This window comes from Erithacus rubecula, assembly GCF_903797595.1.
Source record: "Erithacus rubecula genome assembly, chromosome: W".
In the NCBI taxonomy this organism is placed as follows: domain Eukaryota; kingdom Metazoa; phylum Chordata; class Aves; order Passeriformes; family Muscicapidae; genus Erithacus; species Erithacus rubecula.
The window spans coordinates 2,991,954-3,010,278 of NC_136690.1; the positions used below are offsets into that span (position 1 = coordinate 2,991,954).

Here is an 18,325-nt window from a genome sequence, read left to right on the forward strand (position 1 = left end):
TGAGCTACTGCCTTCTACCTGCCTGAAGGGAAAAATATAGGACTTCCTTGATACTGGTTTTTGGTTTTTTTCTGGTGGCTCTTCCTGTCTTAGGGAGGGCCAAGCCATGGTTCCATGTTTTTAAACTTGTGAATATATTGTGCTTTGTGGAGATCTGTGGTGTTTTTTTCCTTCATATTTTACAGGAGTGCAGTCTAATATAGTCATTATGAAAAACTAGTGTGCATTGACTTGCTTTTTGGTAACAAAAATAACTTGGAAGGGGAAAAGTAGTTTAATAGCATGAGATTAATTCCCATATTATGTCTGAAAAAGACCATTCAGGGTTGTCTTCAGGCCTGAAGTATCTGTAAACATAAACCTAATTTCTTTAATACATATATTGGTATATAATGTATCTGTAAATATTTTTTAAATCTACATAAGTAGAATAGAAGAAAAATCTTTGACTCTGCTAATGATTTTTTTCTTATTCCAGATATATACTTAAGGAGAAATTTGATGTGTTTTCTTTTTTGAATTTTTAGGATTCCTATTCTTATGTTAGATCTACTGCCCCAACTGTAGCTTATGAAAGCAAACAATACTATCAACAACCAACAGCAACTGCTGCGGCTGTGGCTGCTGCTGCCCAGCCTCAACCTTCAGTGGCTGAGTCATACTATCAGACAGGTAGGTGGCATGATTCAAACTCCTGTCATTATATACAGTCTGTATACTATTTTAAGAGCTTAAAAATGTATCTTTGAATATTTAATATTATCAGATTTATTTATTGTTTTGACATGTAATCCCTGTCAATGTGTACAGAAAACTTGATGCACCTAGAACTTGAACATTATTGTGACATTGTCATAAGCAACTATATTTGAGGTTTGGATTCTTACTAATACAGTCAAAATGTACTTCTAGGCAAATGTTTTTGCTGAAGTGGGTTGAAAAGGTCAGTGGTGGGTTCAGATGCTAACTTGGTTAGAAAGACTTTTTTAAAAAATTCTTTAGTTAATATTTATAGTTCTTTAATTATTGGTATCATAAATGCTACAAAACATAAATACTATTTACTTTATTTTTTTACTATAATTAGAAATAATAGCAGAGTTTAGATGTACTTTGGTTTAGTGCGTACTCTAGTAAAACCATTGAAGGAGAAGGTTGTTTAAAGACATGGCAGCACAGTTAAAAATACATAAATAAATCTGAGGCTTGCTAGTGTGAGCTTCGATGTGACTAAACCATTGTGGGATATATGGTAGATGAAGCATAACCGTTACTGTAAAAAAACCAACTAAAACCCAATCAAAAAAAGGCAAACCCAACCAAACTAAAACAAAACCCACTTGTTAATGTGTTTATTTCCTAGCATATCATTAAGTATTGCTTAATATGGTTTGCATTTCATTCAACCAAAGCATATCAATGTTTGTACACTTCTATTTTCTATCCTAATTAGCTCCAAAAGCAGGATATAGCCAAGGGGCAACTCAGTATACCCAAGCCCAGCAAACACGACAAGTGACAGCTATAAAACCTGCAACCCCAAGTCCAGCAACAACTACATTTTCTATATATCCAGTATCCTCTACTGTACAGCCGGTAGCAGCTGCAGCTACTGTTGTTCCATCCTATACTCAAAGTGCAACATACAGTACAGCAGCGGTTACTTACTCTGGTAAGAATTTTCCATGTTATATTACTGAGATCTTTGCATTTGTTACAGGAGAGGATTTAAATACTCAGCATTTTAGGAGTTTATGTTCAATTACATCATAGTCTACTGAGAAATATCAACCAGTTAAATCATAATAGTGGCAAAATATTTTTATGTATCTTTAAAAGAGATTTGATGCTTGTATGTGCCTATTTTGTTATATGTGAGAATATACAAAGTGTTGGCATTGCTACGTGCACAAGTGTTTTGTGACTTACTGTAAAGTTTGGAGAGAAAAGATGAGAGATAGAAAAAATAAAAACCACAAATATAACCCAGGGAAATTTGGAGCATGCTGCCATCAAGCAGCAATTAGAGACAAGGAGGAGCAGTCATATAAATCTTTTAAATTTGGAATTTCTTGACCCAAGATGGGAGGAGAATGGGTGCTACAAAGAAAGACTTTCCTTCAAACACTAAAAGTTCAAAAAGTAGTTAAAGGTGAGAATATGTTAATTTTATGGCCAGATGGTAATCAACTGGCATATTATAGCTACCTTGAACTATTTGTTTTGGTTTATTTTCACTTTAAAAATGGATTGTAAGACTTCATTGAAACAGAGCTTGATTAGAGGATTAAAATAGTTGAACGAGTAGATGTATAAAGTTTATGGGGAAACTGGCTCAAAAGGTATGAAAGCCCAGTTTCCTTGATTTACTAAAGCTTGATACTAGAAATCAAGAAATGTCTAGACAGGGTGTGCTGCAATCCACTTGAAATAGAACAGCTAATGCTATTGCATTCTGTCTTTTATCTTCTTTTATTTTTTTTCCTTAGTCTACATGATATCTGTCCTTTTCTGTTTGGAACTTGAACAGTAAATCTGGATTTGGAAGACTGCTTACTTCAAGTGACCTTTGATAAATCTTTTATTAAAATTCTTGTTGCATCATACTCACTCCTACCAAATGTACCAGGAAATTTCACATATTCTTTAGGGTGCTTTGACATATTTAACAGAACAGCGTGTCTGCAAAGTTTTGTCTAAAATCAAATATACTCCTGATACAAATGGTATGCTATGTATTTGTGTACTGTGAAACATCATGAAAAATTCAGACTGCCTGACAAGATATCAATAAATCATTTATATCATACTCTATTATGCAATATGCTTGGAATTAGTGTATTATGTAATTGATACATGATGTACAGAGATGTCACATTTATTTTATTTTGATCTTTGAGGTACCTCTTATTCTGGCTATGAAGCTGCAGTATATTCAGCTGCATCATCCTATTACCAGCAGCAGCAGCAGCAGAAACAGGCGGCAGCAGCTGCTGCTGCTGCTGCTGCAACAGCTGCTTGGACAGGGACCACCTTTACTAAAAAGGCACCATTCCAAAATAAGCAACTGAAACCAAAGCAACCTCCCAAACCACCCCAGATCCACTACTGTGATGTTTGCAAGATCAGCTGTGCTGGACCACAGGTACCTGTGTTATGTAATATCCTGCTATATGCTTTAGTCATATTTTTTTCAGCTAAAAAAATGTCCCCTTTAAGAATATTTGTTAAAGACCTGATTCTATACATACTTATACTAAAGGAATAATTAAATGAAAATGTATGCTATGATGGAAAGAGGCCATATGGAAAGGCAAAAAGATGCATCCTCTTAGCTTGTACAGAGAAGCTTCAGCTGTGCTTTGGACTCCAGAAGTATTCTAAACTTTGAATTTTATTTTCTTTTTAACAGCAAACTTTTTAAAAAATGCTTTTTTCACAACTTTGTGAATGGTTGTCAGGGTTTGACACTGGCTAGAAGCCAGGCACCCACGAAAATCATTCACTCATTCTCCTCTGCTACAGTTGAGCAGAGGAGGGGGAAAGAAAAACTAAAAGGTTTATGAGGTGAGATAAGAATTAGGAGAAAACACTCTAAGGGCAAAACAGGCTCAAAAGGTATAAAGAAAAATTTATTAACAGAATTAAAGAGGATAATGAGAACTAAAATAAGCCTTTAGAACACCTTGCCCTCTGCCCCAGCCCTTCTTTCCTTCCCACCAACAGTGCAGGGAGACAAAACATGGGGCCTTTAGTCAGTTTGTCACTTCTAAAAATCTTTCTTCAGTTCACTTAGGGAGATGAGTCTCTTCTGCTGTGCCACAGGGTCCTTCCCACTGGAGACAGTTCTCTGTGAATTTCTCCAACATAGTTCTAATTTTCATGAGTAGCAGTCCTGCCCAACCTGCTGCAACATGAGTCCTTCCCACGGGCAGTCTTCCCACAATTGCTTGTGTGGGTCATTTAGTTCATGGGGTATAGTCTTTTAAGGATGAGCTGTTCTAGTTTGGAAGCAAGGGTCCTCTTCCTCTATTCCTGGAAGCAAGGGTCTTCTCTCTCTGTTCAAGTTTCTCACTAAATTACATCTTTTCAGTATCTACACACTCCAGTGTATCTTTTCTCACAGGCTGCGGGTAGACTTCTACATCCCCCCATACACTTCATGAATTACGGGGAAAAAAACCCCAGTTTGTTGTATTATAGTCCTCACCATGGCTTGCACAAGACTCTCAGCTCCAATGCCCAGAGCACCTCCTCCTCCCACTCCCTCCTTTTTCACCGACCTTAGTGTCGCCATGTTCTCTTCACATGTCTTCACCTTTTCCTTTTCTCTGACTTGGGAGAAAATTGGTGTCTGTAGGTTCATTTGTTATCAAGTTCTATCAATTGAAAAGTTTTTATAGAGTTCTGCAGTGCTGAAAGGTTTATCCCATCTGGGCTCTGCATCGGGGAATTGCTTGCCATGCCTCTCGCTGTTGGTTATGTGGCCCCCACTGGCACCACACGAACCACGCCGGCCGCCGGCTTCAGTCAGCGCCTCTCATGTGGAGCACCAAAAAGGAAAAACTGCTGCCGCTGCTTCTCCCCTTCTGTTCGTAGCATGGCTGGCTAAAAGTGGCTAAGCAAATAAAGTTCATTGCGAGCCATGGTGAGATGGCAGTGGCCACATGGCGCTGCCCCACCTATGCCGATCCCGGCCATGCGGCTGCTCCCAGCACTAGGATGATGCGCAGCTACCCCTGGCCTCATGAGTGCTCCTGGTGCTGGCCCTGGCTACATGGTCTTGGCCATGTGGCTGCTCGCAGTGCCAGAACAGTCCCCTGGCAGCATGGCGTCAGCTGCTGTACAGGAAAGGTGCCACAATCTGCTCAACCCGAGCGAGAGTCGTGATGGTTTTTTGACCCCAGGGTGCAAAAGACAAAAGCGAGAGACGCAGGTTTTGTTAAGCAGAAAGCAGTAATGCAGTTTATTGAGTGCTAACAATTCAGTTTTGCGGTAGAGAGAGAGAGAGAGGTAAAAGGGGAGAGAAACAGGGAGAGAGAGAGAGGATGGGGAGATATAGCTACCAACAAAAAGGGACGTCATCCTTGAGTCTGATGACAGACGCGTCTTCCATCCGTTGGGGAGAAAGAGATCTCAAAGTCTCTTTAGGAATGTCACTTTTTATAGTCCTTTTCCAAAGCAAGTGGCCTCCGGCCAAAAGGTGGGGAGATTTATGGACTATTGTATGAGGAGATCGTAGCTCCAAGAAACAGGTGGAACAGGACACTACAGCCAGTACCCTGCTCGAGAGCAGCCTACCATGGCAAGCACCAAGCACACCTACACACAGTCCTTGGCAAGCGTTCATCTCAGCCAGGCCAGAACTCGGGTCCAAGAGTGAATGGTGTGGTCCCGCGGTCTCAGTCTCTGATGATGGTCATGAGGCAGATCAGAGAAACTTCAGACCAACTCTTACACCACCCTGTGACTCAAGAGCATCATCAAGAGCGCTCCTTTGTCGTGTTGTTGTGAAGTCTTCAGGACTCATCCATTTTGACAGCATATCCCGGAAAAAACAGAGACAGAAAGTTGAACAGAATAGAAAAGCAGGAAAAAGATAAGGGAAAGGAAAAGGGAGAAAGAAAACAAAACAAATAATCAATTTAATAATCAATTTTCAATTTCAATTTCTGATTACAAATAGACAATCAATGTTAATAAATTTTCAATTTCTGATTTAATAATAATAATTTATTGGTTAAAGCATAATAAGCAATTTGAATCAATACTTAAAGAAAGAAAATGCAGCATAATTAAAATAATAACTAAAAATCAATCTTGATCAATATTCATGATGCAATACAACAAAGATAACCAATTTTAAAACAAGCAATTTTCAAATTTTAATTCAAAATGCAACACAACTAAAATAAGCAAATTTTAAAACAAAACCATATTTTATCTTATTTTAAATCATACATTTAGCCTTGTGTCAATAACCTTAAGGATGTCAACAGTGACCGATTTGTGTACCTTGCAATTTTAGTAAAGTTACAGACACAAAGATTTAAATGATTTTTTTTTTTTTAGTACTCACTACCAAAATCTTCTATGAAAATACTATCACAAGCAGTTCTAAAGCATGCACACCGATTGCTCATATACTCCAGTAGTGTTTCAGGAATTTCCTTTGGATAATTTTCAAAGTTACAGACATTCCTTTCTATGTCTAAGCAAATATCTGAGCTCTGATCACATTACTTTCACAGATAAACCCTGGTTGTTCCCAGACAATGTAAGTTTCCAAATTTAGAGTTTGTTACTTTTCACCAATTGGACGGGCCCATTCTCTATGCTCTAAAGGGTAGAGAATAGCTCTGTCATGATTCAGCCCGAATGCAGTGATAGGGAATATTGAATGTACTGAAGCATTACATATGGTCAGTGCAAAGGCTGTGGCTGTGTTTATGCTGGGGCAGTAGGTAAAATTTACCAAGTTTCACCAGGATTTGAATTATTTTTCAAAATCATGGGCATTATCCCAAATTATTCTCTGAAGTTCAGTAGGAAAAGTGGCTTTCTCGACCACTCATATAATTGAGGCATCAATTGACTGCATCCACAATGAGCCTGGATACAGCAGAGAGCTAAAGAAATGTTAGCCAATGTATTCATTAATACTTCTAAATCAATACTATTAAAAATTCCCAATCTTGTTCCCACAACACCGGTTATGTCTCTTGTTTGTTGCTTGAAAGGATCCTCCTTTTGCAACCAGGTTGTTTGTCCACCCCTAGAAAAGGTGAACAAGCTGGCTGAACTACTGAGACATTGTTTTGCATTGACAATTTGACTTGTTTAAAAGACCATGCCAAATGAAGCAATATTTGCTGTTGGCCAGTTTTCCAAATTAGCCAAGGTCCAATTTCAAAAATTTTCAGGCTCAGTATAACTGGTGGTTGGGTAGTAGGTGTTACAACATTAACATTGAGTTCCCCTCAGTATTTTGTATTGTTTTTACCACACATAATTTTATGGGAAAATTGTACAAAAGTTCAAGTTTGATTTTGAATCTCACAAAATAAAACACAGCTATAAGGTCCTGTGCCATAACTGTATACAGGTTTGATGAGGGATTCAGCAATTAATCTTCACGTTCCATGGCATTATTCTGTGAAAAGTAAACACAACAGAATCTGCCACAAAGAGGCAGGAGGTTAAAATGATGGAACTATGCAGACAGAAATTCTGTTAACTTCCCAACCATTTTGCTGCCAAGAAGGAAGCCACTCTGTACCTCCTTTAAACACAGCATAAGAGTCAGTGTAGTTGCAAACAAAGGAGGCACTCTGCACTTCAAGCTGGAAAACACCCCAAATAACCATCAGCACTCCAACCCAAGAGTCACCCCGTCCCCCAGCAATAATTTGTTAGTGAACAAAGATTATTTGGGGGAGAAAGCAGAGGCTACTTTAATTACTGAGGCAGGTTTGTTGTAGCTGTTGCCCAAGTTCTCAGTTTCTGTTATTGCCAGATTTTTACACTTCCTTCTGTTACTGAGGAGATGTTACAGTACTGTTCGATTGGGGCATACCACTTCCTGACTGAAGGTTTCTGGGCCACCCCGTCAGGTGGGGAGATCCCAGTAGTGGCTGTCTTCAAAAACTTCACTTCCTGAGAATGCTTTTGAATTTTCTGAGAGAATTTGCAAGTTAGGGCTTTCCAAATGGGAGATTATTATTTGTTGGGTATCCCCCACTACTTCTATTTCATCTCCTCCCACAAGGGTTTCATCAATATATTGATAAACAGCCACATTGTCAGGTTTGGGATTTTGGACTGGCCATACAGGGGAGTTTCCCAAGTCCTGTATAACCGGTTTGATCTCTTCTTTGGCACCAGAGGGAAGAAGGTATTGTTTTACATTTAAAGGTAATTGCATAGGTGATTTATAGCTGGCAGTGATTTTTATTTCATGTATAATTTGCAAGCAGGCAGCTTTGTGAATGTTTTCTAAGAGTTGATAGGGGGTACCAACTAAAGCTACAAGGTCTCCCCTTTCCAAGGGGTTAAGCCCTGAAGCCGCTGAGTTGTGGACCATAAGTTACATTTGACTTCTGTTGCTAAGAAAGCCCCATGTCCCCAGTACCCACTAGCTGCTTGTTCTAATAATTTAGTAGCAGTGTACAGGATTTTTGTAGTGGTTATTTGTGGGTGAAAATTCTCATCATTGCTGCAATTGTATTCTGTTTTAACCACAGGTTTCAAGCTAGGGCAGCAATGTTCCCCACTATTTTTCATCAGAGTTAGTTCTTTTTGAGGATATAATACATTAATTTCCTTCTCTGTTTCTTTTGGTGAAACTGTTTTAAAGTGTTGGTGTGTTCTTGTCTTAGGGCAGCTCTTAAAGAATGATTCTCATCTCTCAAAGCATGATTCTCATTCCTTTCTTCATCTAATTGTTTTTGTAAAATTTCCACTGAATTTTGTTGAGACTCAGAAATTATTCTTTCTTCTTCGTGTAAAGCGAGTTTCTACAGCTGCCGTAAGACTGGCCCCCAAAACTGAGCAGAGAATGGTCTTATTTCTCCCCAGTTTGAATTTTGTTTAATGTTGCAAGGAATGTATCTTATCAATCACATTTTCTAAATTAAACCACTTACTGTGCACCCAATCTCCTCCCCCTTGGGAGGGTCTGGCATTATATTCAGCTAGTAAAGCAAAAAATGCAGCTTTATCTTTAGTATTATGCTTTTCAATCATTTTTGCGAGGGGGAAAGCACCACTTCAGGGAGGTCAATACTTAAGTTACACGCACAGCTTTTTGCTCTGCTCAGCCCCTCTCTTCCCTGGGTGGGTGAAGAGACCACCCTGCTTGGGAGGTACTACCTTAGTTACAAAACAACTTCTCTTCGCGATCCCAAGCAACAACAACAACAACAACAACAGTTAGCACTGCAAATTTTAGTTATTTTTTGAGGGGGAATGTAAAACCACTCAGGGAGGTCAACACTTACCCACAGCTTTCTGCTGAGCTCAGCCCCCTCTCTTCCCTGAGTGGGTGAAGAGACTAGAGTTACACACACAGTCCTCAGCCTGAGCAGTATTCTCCCTAACTCAGGGAGGTCAGTTCACATACATACAGTAATAAAGAACAAGAACAGCGCAGTTCTGCCTTTTGCACCAAGAGATCTTTTGTGAATTTCTGAAGACAGAATCCTCAGAGGATTGTAGGGATGCTTTTCACCTAGGTGTGAGCAGTTTGTGGGAAGTCTGAAATGCCCCGCTTGCTTTCTAGTTTGGCTCACCCCTGTCAAGGTAGCTAGCTAGGTGCAGCTGAGGCAAGAAGTCCTTCCCCTGTTACAGACTACACACAACGAGCAACCCTTCTGTCTGTCAGAAATCCTGTCCGTGATGCCAATTTAATGCCACAATCTGCTCAACCCGAGCGAGAGTTGTGATGGTTTTTTGACCCCAGGGTGCAAAAGACAAAAGCGAGAGACGCAGGTTTCGTTAAGCAGAAAGCAGTAATGCAGTTTATTGCGTGTAACAATTCAGTTTTGTGATAGAAGAGAGAGAGGGGGAGAGGTAAAAGGGGAGAGAAAGAGGGAGAGAGAGAGAGGATGGGGGGATATAGCTACCAACAGAAGTGATGTCATCCTCGAGTCTGATGACAGACGTGTCTTCCATCCGTTGGGGAGAAAGAGATCTCAAAGTCTCTTTAGGAATGTCACTTTTTATAGTCCTTTTCCAAAGCAAGTGGCCTCCGGCCAAAAGGTGGGGAGATTTATGGACTATTGTTTGAGGAGATCCTTGCTCCAAGAAACAGGTGGAACAGGACACTACAGCCAGTACCCTGCTCGAGAGCAGCCTACCATGGCAAGCACCAAGCACACCTACACACAGTCCTTGGCAAGCGTTCATCTCAGCCAGGCCAGAACTCGGGTCCAAGAGTGAATGGTGTGGTCCCGCGGTCTCAGTCTCTGATGATGGTCATGAGGCAGATCAGAGAAACTTCAGACCAACTCTTACAGAAGGGGCCCACCAGCCCCCTCACCACTCCTCTGAGGAGAGGAAGAAAGAGAGCTTGCATGTTTTTTTGTTCTTAAATATGTCATCACAGAGGCGTTACTAACTTCTCTAATTGGGCCAGCCAATATGTCCATCGTCAGTCTTCAGGGATTGGTTCTGCTGGACATAGAAGTTCTGAGGAGCTTCTCTCTCAGAGGCAGCCTCTGTGGCTACCTCCGCCCCCACTAAAAGCCATGTTGTTTTAAACTAACACAATGGTAATCCTGAAAAGGTATTGATTTTATCCCAGCATCCCAGTTTAATTTCAAAGGGGATACAAGTGCATAAAAAGTAGATATCAATTCATGAAGTGTTTGTGTGTGTTTGGCAAAACAGTTCTTACTCTTTAGGTAAATTTGTCCTTATTTTGCACCCTGTCTGCTCCATAAATTGGCAGTGTTAGTATAGGAACAAATAGCAAATTCTGCATTTTTTTTTCAGTGCAGCTTTATTTATGCACTACCTTTTTTTGAATTTACTGTTTTAGTTATCTGGATACATTTAATAACTGGTCTTGCAATTTGAGGAAAATTCAAAATCAGGAATAATTCAATGCAATATAGGAAAATGAAACTGAGACCGTTTTCTGATCTTATCAGGCTTTCAATGGTAATATATGTTGACCAGTACTTGACTGAGGAAGTGAGAAGGTAGAGGAGTAAAGACCATATTGTATTACCTAAAAGTGGAATCCTTGTGGTGAAGAAAATCTTAGTTTTGGAAGTGGCCTGCTTACGCCTTAAAACATGTCATAGGGAAGCAATGCTCAGTGTAGGAAGTATTTTTCATACAAAGTATGTGTTTTATGCTATGCTCTATAATTCATGTATACACATGAATGATGAACGAACAGTACAAAACCAGCTGTGTGTATTTTTTATTTAAACAGACTTATAAAGAACACTTAGAAGGCCAGAAACACAAAAAGAAAGAAGCGGCACTAAAAGCTTCCCATAACACAAATAACAACAGTACTTCTGCTCGTGGAACTCAGAATCAGTTACGCTGTGAGCTTTGTGATGTGTCTTGTACAGGAGCAGATGCTTACGCTGCCCATATCCGTGGAGCCAAACATCAGAAAGTAAGAACTTTCTTTTGTCTATATTATACAAGTCAGTCATATATTTCTTCCCATAATTTAATATGCAGAAACAATAGAATTAGATTTTTTTTTAAAGACATTTAGTTCTGCTTTTTGTTTCAAAATTATCTTTAAGCTCAGTATTAGAAGGGCCTTGTTGAGAGAAAGGGGGAAAACATTGCCACAGCATCAAGGAGACAAAGATGTATTGGGAAAGGTATGTAAATTGTAGGAAGAAGGTACAGAGTAAGATGGGGAAGTGTCAATGAGGACATGCAGTAGTATGCTTGTGCCCCCTAACACTTTTCAAGACTTATCTTGACATTCTTATTTGGCGCTGTGAAGCTCTGCTTTGAAACACTGTAAGCTGAGTCAGTGCCAAGGGATGGGATTAATATGTGTCACATTTTGGTATTTCTTGAAAAAAAAAAAAAAAAAAAAAGACATATGGAAACAAGGAACAATGTCCTGTGTATGAGTATGTTGAAATAGTTTTGGTAAGTATGCTTTCTCTATTGTCTGTGTGCAGTTAGGTGAGCATTTTAGAATACTGTGAGCTGCACTGAACCTGTGACCTGTGTTCTAAATTTGGTCATACGACAATAAATGGAATGGTGCAGTGTAGAATGTGTGTTTAGATAATACAGATTTTCCACAAAGCTATGGAATTATTAATGTAAGTAACAAAGTGTTAATATTCAGCTTTTATAGCCCTTTGTATCTCAGAACACTGTACCAAGTGGTATCAGTAATATCATTCCTATTCAAGTAAATAAATCTAATAGCAAATTTAAAATAATTTTCCAAATATTATTTTTTGTTAGTAGAAGAACAAAATTTATAATTTACATAGATTTGCCTAGTGTTTGTTATTTCATTAAGGAAGTTGAGTCATTAAATTTTTGGGTTGTGCCCAGTTACTCCATAGGTATATGGAGTACAATTATATATTATGTTTGTATATTTGGATGTCCTTTTCTCTTCCTCATAGATAGTTGTTAACTAATGCTAAGTTAGGTTGTCATCAGTGTAAAAATGAAATCTCAAAGGACTCTTTCTTTGGTACAGTGAAGAATTTTGTGCATTCTAGTGGGAAAAAAAGTAATCTGGAAGAGTTGCTTGAACTTAAATTTCTAATATTATGTGACATTTATATGTCTGTATTTTGATGAGGAACATGCTTAAAATAAGAATAAAAAGCTAAGAAGTGTATGTATACACTTGTGTGCACATCATAGAATTATTTAGGGTGTAAAAGCCCTCTAAGATCATCAACTCCAACTGTTAAACTAACACTGCCAAGTCTGCCAATAAACCATGTCCCTAAGAACCACATCTACATGTCTTTCATGACTTTTAAATCCCTCCAGGGATGGTGACTCAGCCACTTCCCTGGGCTTCCACTTCTCTTCCAATGCTTGACAACCCCTTCAGTGAAGAAATTTTTCCTAATATTCAATCTAAACCTCCCCCAGCACATCTTGAGGCCATTTCCTCTTGTCCTATCTCTTGCTACATGGGAGAAGAGACCAACACCCATCTGTCTGCAACCTCCTTTCAGGTAGTTGTAGAGAGTGATAAGGTCACCCCTGAGCCTCCTTTTCTCCAGGCTAAACAACCCCAGCTCCCTCAGCCACTCCTCATAGAACTTGTGCTTTAGACATTTTACAAGCTTTTTTGCCCTTATTTGGATGCACTCTACCACCTCAACATCTGTCTTGTTTTGAGGAGCCCAAAACTGAACACAAGATTCAAGGTGTGGCCTTACCAGTACTAAGTACAAAGGGACAGTCACTTCCCTACTCCTGGTGGCTGCACTATTTCTCTTACAGGCCAGGATGTCATTGGCCTTCTTGACTATCTGGGCACACGCTGGCTCATGTTAAGCTGCCTGTTGGCCAACACTCCTTGGTCCTTTTCCATCAAGCATCTTTCCACCTGCTCTTCCCCAGCCTGTAGTGCTGCAGGGAGTTGTTGTGATCCAAGTGCAGGACCTGGTACTTCACCTTGTTGAACCTGATTGTGTACATGTATTTGCATTAAAGACATATCTAGCAGATTTGTATTTTATTTGCTGTTACTTTCAAAGTTTTCATTTTGCATATTTTGTTCTTGTGGACTACATGCATTATTTTTTCAGGTGATGGTCAGCTATCATCAAAAAGAAGTATTATTCTATGTCAAGTGTGTTGTAAAAAGGCCTCTGCTTATTACTTCTAAGAATAAGCACATACCTCTTAACTTTCAAGAAGATAGAGCTCTGAAATATGCCTTTTGCATCCTCCTTAACTCTTTCTGCAGATGTGCTTTAACAAAACGTATAAATATTCTTGTAGTGATGAAAAGAGATGTTGTTGAATCTGAATTAAATAACATTTACAAATATTATTTTGAATTAAAACAGTTCAACATAGTACACATTTTGGAGGGAGAATAAAAAGCAACCAGGCAACAAAACAGTCACTTTGGAAACATTTTACTCAAACTGTTTCTTGAGTTTTACTGGCTTGTGAGTTTATTGACTTTCTGTTCTCATCTATACAGCTTTTGGAGTAAATGTCTGAATTTCTAGGGGAAATAAGCAACCTGAGATAACTATTTCCTCATTACAGATTATAAGAACTATTGCATGTCCCATTTTTTTCCTCCTGAGATTACTTTTAGTAAAGAGGCAATAACTTTAAAATAAAATTAAAATATCAATATCACTGGTGATAAAAGCTTCAATAACCTATAACAAGTTCAATTTTTTATAGCTACCTCAGGGAGATAATATTAATTTCTTGTTATTTTTATAGGTAGTAAAGTTGCACACAAAACTTGGCAAACCTATCCCTTCAACTGAACCAAATGTGGTTTCCCAAGCTGCGACTCCAACATCCACATCTGCTTCTAAACCAACTGCCTCTGCTTCAAATATAGCAACTAGTAGCAGTACTGTGAACTCTGTTGCATCCTCTGCCGTGAAAATTCTTACTCCCACAGCAAATCCACCACTTAACACTGTGTCCAACAACAAAACATCTTCAACTGCTGCCAATATAGCTGTAAAGAAAATATCTCCACCAAAAATAAACTTTGTTGGCAAGTACAGAAGTCAGTCTTTATTTTGAAACCTAACCTATTCTATTTTTGTTTTAGGATTTAAGTGAACAAGTACAAATATATTTAGTTAACTTCTGCATGAGTAATTCTGTTGTGTTTAAGGGAATTATTAGTGATGGGGAAAATAAGAATGTGTATAAAAATTTTGCTTCACAGTTTATACTGTTTTATGCCCTTTTGTCTTCACCTGACCTCTCCTGGAGGCTTCTCCCACCTTCAGCAAAAGCCTTCCACCTTTGGTTTCTTATGTAGTATCTGCTGGAGTATTGCAGATTATAGTCCAGTTGCTTCTAATTTCAGTTCACAGCCTAGCCTGTTAAGACAGCCTGCAGTAGGTTGGCAGTTGGTAACTGGGAAACTGAAACATTATTTTAACACTGGAAATTTTATCAGTCAAAATGTTTTAAATAAGCATGACAGACATTTAGAGACAGAAAGAAGTTGTTCAACAGTAAGCTAACTTGCTCTCAAAGGAAAGACCTATGCAGTTGTAACACTAAAGGTATGCTGCCTTTGTTAGTACCTCAAAAGATTCTAGTGTTTGTACTTTCTTGGATCCATTTGCAAAAAAAAAAACAAATCTGATGACAAAAAACAAAATTAAAATATATTAGCTGAATTGTTCCCATTCAGTCCTATCTCTTGAAAAAGCATGAAAATGAATGATGACAATTGCAACTATATAAAGCAAAATATTTCTTGCTAAAATAAAAAACTAGGCCTTTAAATAATTTTTTGTTTAGCTTTTTTTTTTTTAACTTTAATAATATTTTAAAATGTTTGGTTTAACTAATTTTCAGACTGATAATGCTTTGATCAGAACACTGATACTTGCAAATAAACTTTTGTTTGTACATCATGTATAATTCTCATTTTATGAAAGTTAGAGATTTAACTTTTTTGATTTGTAGGTGGTAATAAACTTCAGACAACAGGAAGTAAACTGGAAGAAATGAAATCAGCTGAAAGTGTTAAAGCAACAACTGCTGCTACAATACAAACACAGGAAGTAAAACCAGACACAGCAGCTGAACCAGTGACACCTACAACTCTTGCTGCCTTGCAAAGTGATGTCCAGCCAGTGGGCCATGACTATGTGGAGGAGGTATTGATATGAAAACATGGATTATTTTTAAACTATTATATGGAGAGAAGTTCTAGTCCCTTCATCATCTTTGTGGCCTTTCATTGGACTCTCTCTTGTATGTCCATGTCTCTCTTGCACTGGGGAGCCCAGAACTGGACACAAGACTCCAGGTGTGACCTCATCAGTGCTGAGTTAGAGAGGAAGGATCAGCTCTCTCAACCTGCTATCAATACTTTGTTGAATGCAGCCTGGGATGCCATTTGCCCCCTTTGCAGCAAGGGCACATTGTTGACTCAAGTTCAACTTAGTGTTCACCAGGACCCCCAGGGCCTTTTCTGTCAAGCTGCTTTCCAGTTGGGTGGCCCCCAGCATATATTGATACATGAGTCTGTTCCTCCCCAGATGCAGGACTTTGTACTTCTCCCTGTTGAACTTCACAAGGTTCCTGTCAGCTTGTTTCTCCAGCCTATTGAGATCTCTCTGGATGGCAGCTCAACCCTCTGGCATATCAGCCACTGTGTTCAGTTTTGTGTCGTCAGCAAATTTGTTGAGGGTGTACTCTGCCCAATGACCATATTGATAATAAATATGTTAAACAGAATTGGACCCAACATTGAGCCCTGGGATACACTGCTAGCTACTGGCCTTCAACTAAATTTCATTCTACTGATCACCACCCTCTGGGCCTTGCCATTTGGCCAGTTTTTGATCCACCTCACTGTATGCTTATCCAGCCCTTATGTCAACAGTTAGTCTATGAGGATATTATGGTGAGACTGTGTCAAAGGCCTTACTGAAGTCCAGGTAGACAACATCAACTGCTCTCCCCTCATCTACCAAGCCAGTCACTTCATTGCAGAAATTTATCAAGATGATCAAGCATGACTTTCCCTTGGTGAAGCCATGCTTACTACTAATGATGATTTTCTTGTCCTTAATGTGCCTGAAACTGGTGTCCAGAATTAGGTGCTCCATCACCTTCCCAGGGACTGAGGTGAGGCTGACTGGCCTGTAATTCCTTGGGTCCTTCTTGATGATAAGAGTGACAAGGCACTGAAACTGCAAAGGCTTGTGCATATGTTTACATTTTTGTATTGTGCATGTTTCTTTTGACCTCAGTTGGCCATTCTTCATGTTGATGGCATGAGATATGTGGATGAAATCTGATGTAAATTTTTCATCATTTGTAATTATTCAACTCATTATGTTCAGGCTCAAGTTTAAAACTGTGGAAGAACTTTGTTCGTTACCAAACACAATGGTGTGTCTGTCAGAATTGAAAGTTCTATTTTGCCTTTTTTCAGTTCCTATGTGAAGTTTTAAGCATGTTTTGAGATGGGTAGACATCATCCAGTGTCACTGAATTAGATTAATTTTTAAATCAGATTTGTTAAAAAAAAAAAGTAAATGTGTTTTATAACTTTTATTTTCCAGGTAAGAAATGATGAAGGAAAGGTGATACGCTTTCACTGTAAACTTTGTGAATGCAGTTTTAATGATCCTAATGCCAAAGAGATGCACTTAAAAGGGAGGCGGCACAGACTTCAATATAAGGTCGGTAAAAATGCTAATACTTTTCTCTGAAAATCTACCAGATGTTAGCTGACTGATTACATGTTCTTATATTTAAAGACTAGTCAGAAGTAGGTGCTCTGAGTAAATAGCATATAAAAAAACCTAGAGAAATATATTTCTTAGGGAGTATAGTCTTTAAAAAGTTGTAATGCAGACTGAAACAGCATTTTGGATAGGGTGTTTCTTTAAACATTCCGAACATTGTTTTCAGGCATTTTTTTTTCAGCATTAAAATATTGTACAATGTATGCAAGCAATAGTAGGTGCTTTGTTGTTTACCATAAATTACAAATGCTTGATGTTTTTGGCAGGATAAACCACATAAACCCCTTATGGAGAAATTTGAGAAATAAGTATTTGCAGACATTTTAGTTATGAATGGAGAGACACCTATAGTGACACATGGTGTGCATTTTCATTATTATAAGATTATATAAGAAGAATTTACTGTGGTCACAGGAGATACAATGGGCCTGCATAATCATGAAAGGGATGAAAGAAGAGGGGAAAATTGCCAGAAAAATGTATTTAGTGACTTATGATTATGCTCCAGGATGAGTGACCCTTCAGGAACAGGGCATCAGGAGGCACACTGTAGTTAAGATGAAATGGATTTTTCAGGCTGTGTTGTAATCATCCTGCTACAGAATGAACAGCAAATTACTTAGTATTTCATATAACATTTTAATCTTAGATAGTTTTGTTCTCACATAGTTGAAAAAGGAATTCATGCTATATGTAGTACATTGCTGTTTCTTTCCTTTAAAATACCAGACACAGTTTTTTCTTCTTCAGCTGTTCATTCAGTGCAGTTCTAAAACTGCATTTTAGTCCCCTTGATTTTATCATAGACCAGTAGTGTGTGCTAAACATGTCAGATGAGATGATAAGAGGCAAACCAACATTTCATTTGTTATTTTTCTGAACTAGAAAAAAGTAAACCCAGATTTGCAAGTAGAAGTAAAGCCCAGTATTCGAGCAAGAAAAATTCAAGAAGAGAAGATGAGGAAACAGATGCAGAAAGAAGAATACTGGAGAAGGCGAGAAGAGGAAGAACGCTGGAGGATGGAAATGAGGTAATGCATTCTGTTTTATCAACAAATGAGACAAAGTTGCAGTCAGATTATCTAAAACTTAACTCTTCTTCTGTAATTGCTTATTTTGAATAATTGTTTTGGAAACTCTATACTGTCTTGTTTTAAATTAAGTTGCCATTATCCCTCAGGTTCTTTTTTTTTTTTTGTTTTGTTTTGTTTTGGGTTTTTTGTTCAATCTCTGAGGAATGTAGGCTCATTAGACTTATTTGCTATGAATTCAGACCTGCTTTCAAAATAACCATTCATTTTAGGTACCCTCTGGAGTTTGTTGGTATTTGTTCTTGATTGCTAGAAATGAGTTAGTGAGAACATCGAATAATTTATTTA

At 38.4% G+C, this 18,325-nt stretch overlaps 1 protein-coding gene across 5 annotated transcripts in view; it reads left to right on the forward strand.

The window, feature by feature from the left end:
• The window catches only part of LOC306814053 (zinc finger RNA-binding protein), a 64,539-nt gene that overhangs the window by 18,523 nt on the left and 27,691 nt on the right, over positions 1 to 18,325 (forward strand). For 3 of the 5 annotated variants that reach the window (XR_013777079.1, XM_079329754.1, XM_079329756.1), the window contains 8 exons: positions 528 to 672; positions 1,454 to 1,672; positions 2,901 to 3,145; positions 10,943 to 11,134; positions 13,933 to 14,230; positions 15,151 to 15,344; positions 16,761 to 16,880; positions 17,832 to 17,977. Coding sequence is in view for 3 of the 5 variants with exons in the window: in XM_079329754.1 (XP_079185880.1) it covers positions 528 to 672; positions 1,454 to 1,672; positions 2,901 to 3,145; positions 10,943 to 11,134; positions 13,933 to 14,230; positions 15,151 to 15,344; positions 16,761 to 16,880; positions 17,832 to 17,977 (1,559 nt within the window). In the remaining 2 variants the exon portion in view is untranslated. The remainder of the gene's footprint in view (positions 1 to 527; positions 673 to 1,453; positions 1,673 to 2,900; positions 3,146 to 10,942; positions 11,135 to 13,932; positions 14,231 to 15,150; positions 15,345 to 16,760; positions 16,881 to 17,831; positions 17,978 to 18,325) is intronic. The other 2 variants (XR_013777080.1, XM_079329755.1) reach the window with 1 other exon arrangement.